General features: G+C 39.1%; 2 protein-coding genes across 6 annotated transcripts in view; one reads left to right on the top strand and one right to left on the bottom strand.

Moving 5' to 3' along the window:
• The first annotated feature begins 733 nt into the window (after positions 1 to 733).
• LOC148324264 (gamma-interferon-inducible lysosomal thiol reductase-like) lies at positions 734 to 5,706 on the top strand. The gene is made up of 7 exons (XM_088313064.1): positions 734 to 1,022; positions 2,814 to 3,002; positions 3,084 to 3,155; positions 3,831 to 3,920; positions 4,205 to 4,357; positions 4,429 to 4,497; positions 4,837 to 5,706. Exons 1-7 carry the CDS (start codon positions 879 to 881, stop codon positions 4,894 to 4,896), a joined length of 777 nt encoding a protein of 258 aa, XP_088169190.1. The 5' UTR covers positions 734 to 878; the 3' UTR covers positions 4,897 to 5,706.
• A 3,423-nt stretch (positions 5,707 to 9,129) lies between these two features.
• The window catches only part of LOC148324263 (3',5'-cyclic-AMP phosphodiesterase 4C-like), a 62,683-nt gene continuing 56,320 nt past the window's right edge, over positions 9,130 to 15,492 (bottom strand). For all 5 annotated transcript variants that reach the window (XM_088313054.1, XM_088313055.1, XM_088313056.1 and 2 more), the window contains 8 exons: positions 13,888 to 14,060; positions 13,715 to 13,813; positions 12,813 to 12,977; positions 12,624 to 12,723; positions 12,085 to 12,239; positions 11,153 to 11,275; positions 10,591 to 10,773; positions 9,130 to 9,909 (listed from right to left, as the gene is read on the bottom strand). In XM_088313054.1, the coding sequence (XP_088169180.1) occupies positions 9,382 to 9,909; positions 10,591 to 10,773; positions 11,153 to 11,275; positions 12,085 to 12,239; positions 12,624 to 12,723; positions 12,813 to 12,977; positions 13,715 to 13,813; positions 13,888 to 14,060 (1,526 nt within the window). In that variant the 3' untranslated portion in view covers positions 9,130 to 9,381. The remainder of the gene's footprint in view (positions 9,910 to 10,590; positions 10,774 to 11,152; positions 11,276 to 12,084; positions 12,240 to 12,623; positions 12,724 to 12,812; positions 12,978 to 13,714; positions 13,814 to 13,887; positions 14,061 to 15,492) is intronic.

The following is a 15,492-nucleotide window of genomic DNA, read 5'->3' as shown; positions in this document are numbered from 1 at the left end:
GCGGCCTCTAGTGGCCATGAAATCATAAAGTGGATGCGGAGGGTGACAAAACTGTGCAAGGATGAGTTCAATATTATAAAGATCTGTCCTACGGGGTTCTATTTACCCCTCCAATCAAGTTATACATGCTAATTCCCATATTTTTCAAATTCATGTTTTGTTTTATTTTTACTCGTCGGTGGCACTTTCTTGTTCATTTTGACTAGATGTAATTGTGAACGATGCCCCATGAACTCATCATCATCCCACAACATTGTTACCATTGGCATGATAAAGAGCCAATTTATTCTTCAGAATGTGTTCATAGCTCAGGCAGCCACAAAGTCTACAAATGATGTAATAAATTGACAAACACAAATTTAATTTTTTTAAAAATCTAAATCAAATTAAATCTGGCCTTGGGTGTAAAACGATATGGCCATCGCACGACAACAAATAAAGGAATTGTTTTTACACATGACCGCACCGTCGACGTACGATTTAGCGATCAAGATACATGTTCACCATTGAAATGAACACTCAACTCAAACGTAATCACTATTTATTTTATATAGCACTTAACAACTTACAACTGTGGCAAAGTGCTGTACATAAACATAAAACACGATATAAGTACTATAGCAGTAGTAGAAGACACAGCATTATTTATTTCTCTAATTAGGTTCTTCAGGTAATCGTACACTGTACAACTAACCTGTTCATTGTGACGAGACATTGGCGTATACGAGGGACCCTGAACACATCATCGGTCTTGAGCACCTGTAGTCAGCTGATAGTGGTGAGCACTGAGCAGATAGTTTGGTCTGTCCTCAGTGTGCAGCGCACTCTCAACATCCTTAGATCCAGTTGTCTTGCTTTCTCGTTCCCATCCAGCAGACATGAACGTCGCGTCTTTTGTTGCTGCTCTTGTGGTCGTCCTCGTTTGCCATGCTCGGCGCGCAGTCTCGTCTCATCCCAAACCGTCTTGTCGATATCCTCCATCGCAGTGGTGTCGCTCACTCGAGATTGCGATTGAATGCAAGGTGAGTGCACAAAGTGTTGCAATCTTGTAGCATTGAGTTACATTAAGGACATTGCCATTTTTTTCCCATTGATTATTATCAAGATAGCGGAGTTGCAGGACAATTCCATACTATATCCTGTATTATAAGAAGCATTTCCAGGTACACTGTACTTTTTAGTTTTAGGTGTGAATGAAATAAAACGCGGATGTTGATTTTACCTAGATTCCTAAATATTTTAATTTGAGTAATGGGTGGGAATATTTTACATGAGTGCTATTGGTAAATACGACCACATTAAGGCTTACACTCGGAATTGGTAACCTCACTTCATAACACACTCCTCAACTTGATGTGTGAGAAAATTATTTTGTATGTGTAATTTACATCATGGTATCTATGTCATGGTTTAGAATACATTTCTCAATGCATGTACTGTATAAAAGATCAAGTCTTCAATAACGATTTGAATATATATATATATATATACATATATATATATATATATATATATATATATATATATATATACATATATATATATATATATATATATATATATATATATATATATATATATATATAATTGTTTTGGGGGGGGGGGGACCTGAAGAATTCTTCAAAAAGCACATTAACATTCCAATATACATTTCACACAAAAAAACGTGTGTTTGATCCTTTAATATAAAAAAAAAGGAGAAAATTATTGAATCTGCGGGTGCTGAGCCGCGATATGCGCCGGTGCACTGTAGAAGACAAAGCATGCTTCTAATTTCCCATCCAAAATAATTTTTAAAAACAGAATTTCCCTCCAATAGGAGTGTGGTCACGGGCCGGCAGTTGCTTACGCTGTGACATAGTTGCAAGTAGAAAGAAAATTGTATGTCTGATTCAAGTTTAAGTCTAATTGAGTTGAATGGAGTTTGTGTGATCTGCTGTAAAATAAGAGTCATGCCTCAGCTATTTAAGGCCTGCAGTGCTTCTGCATGTGACCGGATGGGCTTTTTGGCCTAAATGTATTAAACCGATAAATTAGATTTCAAATTAGAATTTTTTTGGGTGGGTCGCGCGGTGGATGAATGGTTGGCACATCCTTCTGACAAGTCAAATGAGGTTCAAATCTCGGCTTTGGCCTTCTCATGTGGAATGTGCAAATTCTCTCTGTGTTTCTGTGGTTTTGGTAATCCAGTTTAACACATTCCAAAAATATTTTGTTAACCGAAAACTCCCAAGTTGTTCTTTAGTTGGGTTGCTTTGTCTCAATGTTCCCTGAGCCGGTCATATTCACTCACCCGTGACCGTAATGAAGACACGCGATGGATGAATGGAATGGAAAATGGATGGTACTTGTCCTTCAATGTCAACAATGGGCAGTGTTGCCACAGTTGGAAAAGTAACTTGATTGCTTTACTGATTACTTGATTTTAAAATTAACTAAGTTTGATTACAAGTTACTTTCATAATCAAAGTTACATTCAGCAGATACCGACAGCCCTGCTAAAAAAATTATCCTCAGTTTTTCCATTTAATTGGAAGGGTAAATTAACAGTGACATAATTGAGGAACAAAATATTTGTTTAATTAAAAAAAAAAGACACGTGTTGTACTTTTTCAAAAGTTTAACTTAACAGCATTACTGAAGCTAGATAATACTGTCGACAGTATAGAGTGTGCAACAAACTTTAATCAAGTCGGTCTATGGATAGACATGACTTGTCGTCAATGCGCTGAAAATGTTTCATATAATTAGATAATTAGTAATGCGTTACCAACATCACTGCTTCAAATTTTTGTCATCTTCCCCTGCTGTAGGTGCAGAAGCAGTGCATGGAACTAAGCGCCATACGTCCAAGGGAGGCGGCTCCTCCGGTGTCTGTCACTCTTTACTACGAGAGTCTGTGTCCAGCCTACAAGTTGTTCTTCACCCAGCAGCTCTTCCCCACCTGGTCCATGCTGCAGGACATCATGAAGGTGACGCTGGTGCCGTATGGCAACGCTAAGGTGCGCAGATCAGCTTGCTCCTGCTTATCGTTAGATCCAAGGAAATGGTGTCATTATTTTCAAAACGGTATTTCCTTGCAGGAGATGCTGTCAGGGAATACTACCTTCACTTGCCAGCACGGGGAGCCAGAATGTCATGGGAACATGATTGAGGTTAGGCATGACTTCATCCAACGGTGGGAAAATTTTGGTGCTCAATGTTGAATAATTTACTCATTAAAAATATATATATTGACACGACGCGATATCAGTTAAGCAATTTGTGACAAATTAAATCAAAGAACACATTTTTTTTGCTTTTGTAATTTAATCAATCAATCAATTCAATCAGAATTTATATTTACATATTTAAAATTTTAAGAATAACAATAAATGCAAAAAAACATTTGCATCTTATAATGAATTGAATTATAATTAACAATATTTTAAGAGTCATAATTTGGTTAAATGAGTATTTATTAATTTCTTATGAAGAATAAAGGTATTTAATGAGAAATGTTAAAATATTTTATTCATCATTTCATTACAATCGTAAAATGGAAAAAATATATGTGTAAAAGTTAAAGCAGATAATTAACTTTTTTGCTTTTACAATTAATATAACTATAATTAACCAATCATTTAGTAAAGCATATTAAAGAAGTTTCCGTCTGTAATTTTATTTCCAATAAATCAATTGAGCCATTATTTAACTAGATAAGAACAAATACATAATTGCATCTTAATTCATCAGTTTTGGCGGCAAAACTGAAAATAAACGAGCCCTTGGCCCACCGCAGGATGACTGAAATGCACTTTACCCTTGTGACAAATTGCTCCTCCCCTCAGGCCTGCATCCTCCATTTGTGCGGCTCTGCAGCTTTTCATACCATCTACTGCATGGAATCCGCTGCCAATAGTCTCAGTGCTGCCCATCCGGTAAGTGCTTTCTTTTGAAGAATTAAAAAAAAAAAATCAATAAATCATGGATAGCTGCTGCATTTATGGAGATTGATATGAAGATTTGCAAGTTGGTGCCATTCCAATGAATATAATTATTGTCAAAATAACCAGCCAATAACAATAAAAACACACAGAAGTACTCTTTCATATTCATCACTTTGAGAATAAAATAACTCGCTGGGGAATTACAATAAGAGTCTGACTTAACTGACCTGTATCGTATTTCCCGCCTTCTTTTTGTGCACGTGTTGTTGTTGTAGTGTCTTGAGATGCACGCCCCCGCAGTCTCTTGGGCCAGCGTTGACTCTTGTGTCAAGGGAGGTGTGGGCCGTCGACTGATGCACACCAACGCGGTCATGACTAGAGCGCTAAGCCCTCCCCACACGCACGTCCCGTGGGTCACCTTCAATGGGGTAAGGAATCGTCTCGGCAAATAAGAGTCGAACCATGAACCATGGAATACTACAAATGAACTCTATGGCAGGAATTTACGGAGGAGTATGAAGACAGGGCCATGTCCTCACTCTTCCATTTGGTTTGCCAACTTTACAAGGTGAGAAACGATGAGAAACTTTTGCTTTCATATCTTTTTAGCAGGTTGATTACTTATTCCTTAATTCTTATTTGTGCGCTGGTGGTATAGATGTTTTCTGAAGTGTGAGTTCAATAACTACACAACATGCATACCTGTGTAATCCTAATGAGGTCAACGCATCAACCTACCAATGTAGCATCATAAAAAAAAATGCAACTATATTTATAAAGGTATTATCATGCAGGTGGAATTTGTATTTGATTGTGCATGAGTACCTTAAGAAGTGGCCGCTGACTTTTGAGCTGTGACTGCAGATTTATTTGGATGCTGCTCCCACGTGACTGTGTATCATTTCAGGGAGTGAAGCCACCAGCCTGCAACGGAGCCCCGGTCAGACTTGACAGAGGCTTCTGCTGAAACCGTCAGAAGTCATTTAAATCATTTACTGCCATTGACGGCTAAAGACGTTCAAGATATATATTTTTTTTACACGACTGGTAGTGAATGAGTTAATATATTTATTGAAAAATATGTTCCACTGGAGTCATACTTACTAACATGTAGTTTAAATAAGACAATCATGAAAAAGACGGTGACATACATTTCCATGTAATTTATTGGCATTTCCTCCACAAAACACCCTAAAACTGCAGAAAAATCATTTGGCTTAAAAGGACACATTTTTCTTTGACAAAAAAAAAAAAATGACAAAAAAACTGTCAAGAGTGGCAGATCAGCTGTATACATGTATACTTGTATATTTGATCTTGAGGCTCAACGTATGATTACACATTCAATTCAATGTAATTTAGTATTTTTTTACAGTACTTTTCCCTCAACAGACATGTATGAAGAATAAATAGCATCAGACAAGTTTGCACGACATTGAGGCTGAGCAACATTACCAACATGACGGCAACATGAGCTCAACACAAGAAGTGAGCAATAAACACTCATGGGCACATTGAAATACTTTTAGTGTTTATATGTAAAGAACCACAGTGCTGAGTTTAACTCACCAACCTTCGACTTGTTGAAAGTCCGACCGTTATTACATTGTTTTGACTATTAAAAATAACTGATACTGGCAACTGGCATAGTCATTCCTATTTGCAACATTTTGTGGTTCATCTTGGTTTTTGCGTGTCAAAAACAGCACATTTGGTCCTTTTAACATCCACGGCCAATGTCCTAAATCATATGATCAATAAAAAGTCTGATCAATAACGTGTAGTGTGCGCATGGAATATTTTGCGACTAGTGTTTCCTACCACTGCCTGAGATGGAAGTGCAATAAAATGTCATGCTGGTTAAACTTCCTGCTTTTGCCCTGCCACAAAGACTCATCTAAAGAATGGATGCGCATGTACTACACACAGAGACAAAATAAGTCTTCAAACTACACATTCTCAAGTCTCAACTATCAGATTAGAAAGGCGGAGCACTGTTTCTAAATTGCACAAAAACTGATTTTAAACACGCTTGAGTTATCGTTGGTAAAAACTATCTCTATAAAGTCAATGACGTTGATACAATCATCCATTTAAAATCTCGAGTGTAAAAATGTGGCGTTGTAGGCTGGCAGGTGTTATTTCTTTTCTTTAAACATTGACGGCACACAGTTATTACAGTCAAGCACTTTCAAATTGTGACAATGATTTCTTGGTTCACTTTTTTTTTTTTTTTTTTTTTTTTTTTTTTTTAAACAACTTTCAGAACCACTCCCTTTTTTCCCCCCATTGTAAAATTGTAGGCGACCTGTGGGCTGGGCAGAGAATGAAGATCTAAACTAATTTGAGTTGTAATAAGGAAAATTTATTTGAGGTTTGTATCATGAACTTTGGTCCTGCCTTTTTTTAAAAGCAAAATGGAAATAAACTGATGGGCTCATTCTTTAATAATCATGCTCACAAATAAGCTTTAAACGATCAGCAGTCAACAGGTCCCTTTAACATGAAGATAACTTGATATATTCATGTGTCTTGCTGACAAAAACAAGCTTAAAGAAATGAATAAATAATTGAGGTGACTTGATGCTTCGTTGACAAGCAGGCACTGTGGTTACGATTATCATGAGTTAAGATGTGAAGGCTGAAACTCACTAAGCTCTTAAGTATTGACGGTAAAAGTAAAGTTCATTTGGAAAAAATGAAAGACAAAGGTAAAAGTTGCTAAATGTTTTGACAGTGACTCAAGTGGATCACAAACTTTGCTGCACTAGTTTATGTACATTGTTGATGTTTTGGAAAGAGCAGTTTTAATCATTTGTTTCAGATTTAGCCCAAAATCGTTGGTGTGCCTGAGCATACGGCAACCGTTTTGAAAAACTACATTGTATTTATTTGTCCAATAAAGATCGAAAATGTATTCATACAGCAATGTGTACAGAAGCGTGGAACTTGTGTCACTGCCAAAATATTTGGACTGTATATTTGCACCAGTTTGAAATGATTTAAGGGCAATGGCAGGCAAACAAGGTGGAAAAAACATTCAAATGTAGCCTCGAGTTTTTGGTCTTCTCATGCAATTAGCTGACAAGAGCAAAACTACAACATTACCTCATTATTATTAGCAACCAAACACATGAGTTGGAAGAACAGACATACACTGTTACACTGCTGCAACCGTTTACACACTTACGCAATTTTGTTGGACTTGTAAGTGATAGCGCCTGGATAATATTTAGCGAGTTCTCCAAATGGCCAATCAAGGAAGTGCTGTCAAATGCCTATCGCTATTTAAGACATGGACGGGCCAGTATATTTTGATATACTACCATGTGCTTGAAAACATTACTTTCCGAGGCGCGCACATGCTCGGTGGAGGTAATCAAAGCTTAATGACTGAAAGCTTTTGGTTCGTACGTTTGGCATAGATGGGATTTCTCTTTTGCACCTGAAAACTGATTATAACCAATAACTCACTGTAGAGATGTCCCATCAAGTTAGTGAAATTCCATATCAATTAAATGTTTCATTTCCTGCCCAGCTTCAGGTAACTTGTACAGCATTTCTGATGTGCAGGGCAGGTCTACAGTGGGTGAAGCCCTTAGTAACACATTCGAAGAGCTTGAACGACAGAAATGGTAAAGTGCTACTGCGAACTGGAGGCACTCTGATGAAATAATTAAAAAAAAAAATTGTTTTAACCACATAAAGACACAACCAGCGTATGGAAAATGAAAAATTAGGTCATAGTAAGTTTGGAAAAAGGGCACCATATAAATTAATCTCAGGTTTTTTGTAAAAAAAAAAAAAGGGATAAAGCTTAGACTACAGATGGTGTCTTCTTCAGTGCTCAATCTGAGGTGCTACAAGCTGGTTTCCTAATTAATATATGAATACATATATATACATATATACACACACACACACATTATATATAATTATATATAAATACATACATACATTATATATATATGTATATGTTCACACACACACACCTATACGTATGCTATACATATGTACACACACATCACCTGTACATACAAATATACAGTATTTTTCCGACTATAAGTCGCTACTTTTTTCCCCACACTTTGAACCCGGCGGCTTTAAACGTGGCAGAGATTATTTATGAAACAACATATTAACCCAAAGTCTCAGATCTGATCAATGAAATTAACGAACATGTCACACTGAACTAAGGACATTTTCTGAGTCCACTGACTCCACTCTCATATAGAATATTCATCAGCCATTTGGCGGTTGGAGTGTGCGCGCAGCTGTGTTGGAGTGAATATAGAGGATATACTAGATAGGAGATCGAAATAAGCATCATCAGTTGAGTTTAATGAGCATTGTGAACGAGTGCCATAAACACAGCCGTTTCTGCAGTGCGACCCCCGTCTCTCTGTTGTTTGCTTGACGACCGATGCCCACCATCGCTGGAAACGGAGGACATCCCCTGCTAATCGCAAAGTTGATCAACGGCTTTCCATAGGCTGAATTCAGCCTGATGAAGCTTCAAGAGCAAAAGATGTGCTGGAAGGCTACAGTGTAACTAACTGTGTTCGGCATTTTTGGGGGGACCGCCGTGTTTAAGGTGAATAAAGGTTTTTAAAAAATCCATCTCTTTTTTCCATGTTTTAATGTGGAGATCCACCGCTATGAATACAAAAATACAAAGTAGTCAGCTGTTGTGGCTTTTAATCAGGTGTGTTTTGGTAGTGTGCGTATATATATATATATATATATATATATATATATATATATATATATATATATATGAACATTTATTTAGATATTTATTCATGTGATTGCGCTCAGTGCCTAATTTTAAAGGGTTTAAACTGGTTAGACAAGTCCCAGTTGTGAAGATAAGAGGTAAATTCTAAGAGGAATGACTGGGGATGGGGGCATGCACAACATCCATGCTACATTCGATTTGTGTTTCTCTTCATACCCTGAGGATTAGGTCCATCAATTCTCTTGCTGCTCCTCGCCCGTTCAAATATCGCATCGCCTCAATATCTTTCAACAAAAACTAGAATGACATATCATTTCCACAAGATAAGATTCAGAATTGTATATTTTCAAATGGTGCAAAATAATCTCCAAGACCCTGTCATACCACTGCAACTCTCATTTGCTCACGTCCAAAAGTTACAGTTATTTCAGAGGAAGACGTTTCTTTTTACCTTTTGTCACCTTTTTTTTTTTTCCCGGTCCAAGTGACATTCCCAAAGGAAGGTGGGAAACAAAGACTGAGGAGGCACCCAAAGAGAGGCCAATATAAATATGAAATGAAAAAGAGGGGGATCATCCCTCCGTCTACAGAGAGGCTGTCTCCAGTGTAAAGGGACTGTGGTGATTTTACAGACTTTATTGGTAGGTAAGGGCCCGCCCTGCCTCCTCTCAGTGCTGCCGTGTGTCTTTTTAGCAGGGCAGGTTGTGCTGGTTGTTATGTGCCTTCATGCAGGCAGGGGGCACTGTCAACCTCCTCACAGTTAGGTCCATCCTGACCGGGCAAGGTTGATGTCCTGTAAGAGTGGGGGCTCTGCAACGTCAGACTGGTGGGCCGTGACAAATGAGGCGAAGAAGGGTGGTGGTACCTGCTGCGCGGGTCCGGGGATGTCGTGGGGGAGGACGAGTCCTGGTGCCGCTCCATTCCCAATTGCGGGTCATCCTCTAGTGGACTCTCCAGGTCAGACTCCAATTCCTCATCCTCCTCTTCTTCCTCAAGTGTCAATTCAAACTGGAACTTGTCCCCGCCTACCCCTGCTGAAGGGTTAGCCCCCCCGAGACTACCTCCCGATCTGAGCTCAGAGTGAGCCTCGTCAGGACTAGAAGGTGAGGGGCTACGCGGGATCATGCTCTGGTACCACTCTCTGTTGTCCTCCAGGGTGTCCAGGATATCCTGAGCGTCAGGGTGCACCAAGTCCGCCCACGTTTCCCACAGGGGGTGAACAATGTAGTCGATGAATCCCACCTAGAGAAGAGAGACGCGAAGAATACCAACAATGAGAACATGAACACTGACACTGCATCAAACAGTATAGGAGAGATATTCATTTCACAAAAAGTTAGGGATATTTAGCTTCCGTTTGAGATTGCAAGATGAAATGAAAATGCACAATAACCTTTACAGGTCAACCTAATTGACCTTGAAACATTTGCTGAGTACTGTATGCTTATTGGGTAACACTTTATTTGACGTTTGTTCATAAGACTGTTATAAGACTGTCATAAGCATGACATGACACCTGTCATGAACTTATAACAGATGTCATTCATTAAATTATGTCACTTTTGATGCAAAATTGAGTTAGGGGTCAGGGTTAGGGTTATGGAATGACACTTAATGACAGATGTCATGTCACGATTATGAACAAACTCCAAATAAAGTATTACCGTTTATTTTTGTGGTTGCAGTTGTATGCGACTTCATTGCATCAGGCTTTGAAATATTCCGTTTGCTACATGGGCGGAAAATATACAGTGGTGCCTCGAAATACGAGTTGAATTCATTTAATCCTCGTGCTCTTAGCTCAGAACACCGGTATCTCAAATAATATCTAAAAAATCTTGCACTGTGTTGTACGTAAAAAAACAAAAAGAAACAGATCAGCCTGGTTCGCTCCCAAATTACAAGCAAGCTTTAATGTGTTACCTGGCTCTTTTCAATGGAGGCGTTGTGTTTGTCACACATGGGACTGATCTCCATGCCCTTATCGCGTTCCCTGTCTCCCTGCGTGAAGAATTCCACCATGATGCGGTCCGTCCACTGACGGTAAAGCTCGAGGGGCTTGGTTGGGTTGCTCAGATCGGCACAATGAACCATGTTCTGAAGAACCTGGGGGAGACGCACATTTTAAATTTGAGTTATTGGGACATGGCACATTTTCAAATCGGGATATCTTTTGCTAGCCACACTTTAAACCAATAGTACTGACAAAGAAATCACTTGACATAAACACGATCACAACAAGATGTTCTCTCAGTGAGGGTCAATTTAAAAAAAAAAAAAATTTGCTCAATCCAAATTTTCTGACGACAAAGAAGTGAAGTTATTCGAGCACTGAGAATATTAATTAGCTTTTCTAGATGATAACATTTGAAGATACTTGAATGTTACACTCCATTTGGATTTTGCCTTTTGTGAGAAAAACAGCCCTGCTCAGGCAAACAATTGCAAACTTTCTGCGTTTTGTGTCAACAGGAGTGACGCTAACCTGGATTCGGTCTGAATAGTTGTCAAGCAGCAGAACTCCCAAGCTGGTCACCTTCTTGGTCTCCACCATTGTTTTCATGTCCGCCAAGAAGTTCATATGTTTGGACATATCTGTGGCTAGCACCTAATGACAACATCACAGGTGACGCATTAAAATGCTAATCATGATCATTGAATACGTACATTAAACTTGGAAAAATAATTTGAATATAGTTCATTCATCAACGAACAGAAATCTGCGGAACAAATGTGGCGCATTTGGCTCTCAGTCAGAGGTTCTGGATTTATTTTTTTATAGTGTGCCCGTCAGCTAATAACAACGAGATTTTTTTTTTTATCTTTGTCAGATGCCACACATAAAGATAAAAAAATAGTGTATTTAATAATTTGGCTTGTTGTTGCGTGCTCAGCTAATCTCATCACAGTCACACGCAACGATTCTCTTCCACCACCGGTCAAGAATCCAGTCCTCCGAGGGAGAGCGCTCGCGTGATCACATGACGACCCGGCTCTTTGCGCGATTCACCGATGGTAGCCGAGTATTATTTATATAAAAGAACCGGAGAGGGGAGCATTGTGATTGTGCATATTGGCAAGAAAATCCTGTTGTCTGGGGGGGACCCAAGTTTATATACACCAACAAAAAAAAAAGGCATGGAAGACGAAAAAAAAATTAACGTTCACTCACAATAAGTGTTTGCATTCCTTCGCAAAGGTTCTCTTGCAATCATTGTGAGATAACGCAAAGAGGTCCTTTTTCTTTTTTTTGGGGTGAACGATTGCATTTTTGAACATGAGCCTTGAACATGTAAACTGCGCTGAACAAAAACATTTATCTATTTTCTTTTAGTTTATGTGTTAACCGGTGTAATGTTTATGAAACCAAATAAAATCCTGAACTGAGACAAGTCATCTCGAGCACACAAGTCTCACCATGTCTATGACCATCTTGCGGAGGGAATCTTTTTGTTTCTTGTTGAGGTTCTGGAAGATGTCACAGTTGTCCCCTTGGAGCAGTTTGAAGCCCACAGCGAGGTGATGGTTCTCAAGCACCGAGGCATCATTGTACATTAACGCTAACTCGGAACCTGTGAGAGAGAAGGAGGAGGTTGCCTCAAATATGTGACTTGGAAACTCACTGAAGAAAGTCAGAGACTCAACTAAAATATTATGAGAAGTACCTCAGAAATAAGAAATGAACACATCTTTGAGTGTCAGTCAAAGCTGAGCACTACTATCGGCGAGAAGGCAAAATTTTGCTTGACTTGTGAAAATGTTCATAATGCGGCGGCTGGTGTAAGATTGTGCGTATACGAAGTTAAAATATCATTCACTTGCGGTCAAAACACTAAATGAATTGTTTCTCAGACATCTCTTTTTTAAAAAATGATCAAAACCCTTTTACTCTTAAATATGCGTATCTCATTAATGTTCCAGACTCTAAATACAGACAAAAAGAGCAGAAGACCTACTTGTGTTTATTAGGAACTGGTTTGTGACGCCGGGGTGGTCGACATCGTGAATGGCACTTGCAAACAAAACAGCCATGATTTCTAAATCCGTGAATACAGCCTGGAAAGAAATGACCAAAGGCATCGTATTGGAAAGGGCATGCTCAGAAGTGTTGGTCACATTCGATTCCGAATCATTGGACGGTTCACCTCCAGAGCCGGGGTAGACAGGAGCACGTGTGTGGACTGCACAACATCAGCTGCATGGATGTTGTTGTGATAAGCTACATCAGCACGGTAATGGTCCTCTAAGGTCATCATGAAGGTGATGAAGGTGCTAATCGGGATCCTGAACGTTTTTAGAAGATCTCGCTCCTGGGACGAGTCAAAGAGAATTTGTCAATTTGGAGATTGATGTCTACTGGATGTAGATGCAACTTGATTGAGAGCAAAAATAAAAGACACAGATAGTCCCTTACAAAAAATATGCAGATAGCAGAGCAAAAACAGTTGTTGTTCCATGTGTGCTAAAGTAGCAGTTTGAATTTATCCAATTGCTACTGGAACGGATACGCAAATTTCTTTTTTGTATATCTGTTAGCATTAGAGGACTATCATTAGTCGTTAAATGACATGGTTTGGCTGAACATGTTTAAAACTACAATTCTTAATTCTGTCTGTTTTGGGTGTCGGTTTTCTCGGAAATTTCAACAGGAATTTGAAGCAAGCAAAATTGGTGTTATACAAGGTCTCACTTCTTCCAGAAAGTGAGACCAAGATCTAAGATAACGTTTTCCAACCTCATTGGGTCAAGGCCCTTTTTTTATATTTGGAAAAATCGCATAGCACCCCGCCAAACAAACAGCGAAAGAAAGTAGAGACCAAATGAGTCATGTACCTTCTAGTGAAAGAGCATTTACAGCTAATTGTTCTGCCTGTCACTATGCGTCGTTAGCCTAGATTGATGACCAAAGACGCATTCATAAACTTCAGGAAAATTGGAAAATTAATAACAGTTCACTGTCATTTCTAATTCTTTTGTTGATTCATTTTTTGGGGGGTTTCTTGGCCTACAACTTTCTTTGTGGTGTATTTCGTTAAGGTGTTCCTACCTGGAAGATGGAGAACATGATGACCGTCAAAGGGCGGTTTCCAGAGTGTTCCGCTATCTTGAATACATCCAGACCCCAACGGTTGAGATCCTCAATCTCCTGAGGAAGTGAAACAAGACATTTATAATGTATGTTTTCTTTCTCTGCGTGTGCGTTTCTGTCGGTGGACGTACGCTGGCCAGCAGGTTCTCCTGTGGGGTGTTGACTCCAAAGCGAGGGATGCAGGTGGACGCAAGGCTTGGGCTCTGTGTGACATTCTTCACGCCACTGATCTGGGACATGGGCCTCTTCTTCTTCTCCTTCTCCTTAGGCGGCGGAGACAGGATCTCCACATCATGTTGTTTTTCTGCAAGAACAGCATTCATTTTAGAATTGTGAACACAAAATATACATACTGAGTGTCTGATACTAAGCATTTTTGCGCTGCTTTTGAAAATGTGAAAAATACCAAAAAGATAAAACTTTATTCAGTCATAATTATATATTTCGTGTACACTTGAAATCATTCAGAACTCCCAAATAGGTGTGTAATTTTTTTTTTAAAGATTTATGTAGTAAATTGATTAAATGTTTTAACAATAAGATAATAAAAGGTGATTTACATTTGCCCCTCAAACACCTGACCACAAAGTATTTTTTCAATAGCAAAGTGTTTATCTATTGGGATTTTGCTCATGACCAAAAGCTTCGAACCTGAACAAGAAAGCGTAAAATCAGAAAGAAACGCTAATAAACAAGACCAGATGTAATACCGGCTGAAAAGCATATGTTTAACTCAGTTTTCACGTATAATATCAACTATATTGTATGAATACAAACGCAATAAATAAAGAGGGTGATAGAGATTTATTTTTATAGTTGTTATCATGTACAGTATTGTGTAAACACCAGCAGAAAGTCATGTTGGGTAAACTGCTCTATAAGTAAGCATTTATTTGAACTTGTGGATTTAAATATTTTTGAACAGAATTTTTGTCTGAGTTTGGCCTCCTTTTATGGCAAAACATGATGTGTTGACCCAAAGATGCTGTCCCCATGGGCACGTGCTTGTTCAAAGTGACTCATCAGGTTGTTGTTTTTTTTTTTCTTACATCCAGCAAAATATTCCATGTGGCAATTTGGAGGCGTAAGAACAGACAGCAAGCTTACGATTACACACCGTAAGTTCTGCCGTATTTCTAAAGGATGACTTTTAGCTTTACATACGGGAACACTCAAATTACATCCAAATCAGACGCGGCACCGAAAGGATGCACAGCGAGTACAAGTGCTGGCATCACACAAGAAGCTATGTGGCCCCGCTCACCTCCCTCATAGTGCCTTCGTTTTCTCACGCCAGAAACCATGGTGGTCATCTCCGAGGACAGCCAGGTTGGACGTCGAGGCACCCATATCAAAACCCTGCGTGAACGACGGCGACCTCCTTATTCGGCTCAACCGCCATCCTCCCGGCGCGGCTGATGGAGACTGATTCTTCTATTGATGCAACATGCCCTCTAATAATATTGCACCCTGTTGCTACGGCAACGCCACACAATGTGTCCGGGAATGCTGTCTGTCACCACGCCGCCTCCTTTTTTAGGGTAGGAAAAACCCTCGTACTCGCTGTCTGCATAAGAAGCAACCCTCTCCTTCTGGGCTCTCATCGAGAAACAATCTCTGTATTTTGCTCCAGATCTGTTCTAATATTTACAATTCTTTGTATAACGCTGCATTTAAAATGTTGAAATTCCTCCGTATTTACGTCAATTTAATAAAGTAGTGATACAATTTTCTCC

Source organism: Idiotropiscis lumnitzeri, chromosome 13, assembly GCF_059441095.1.
Source record: "Idiotropiscis lumnitzeri isolate Australia: NSW breed Sydney's pygmy pipehorse chromosome 13, RoL_Ilum_1.0, whole genome shotgun sequence".
Taxonomy (NCBI): domain Eukaryota; kingdom Metazoa; phylum Chordata; class Actinopteri; order Syngnathiformes; family Syngnathidae; genus Idiotropiscis; species Idiotropiscis lumnitzeri.
This window is presented reverse-complemented; position numbering and strand designations above follow the sequence as displayed.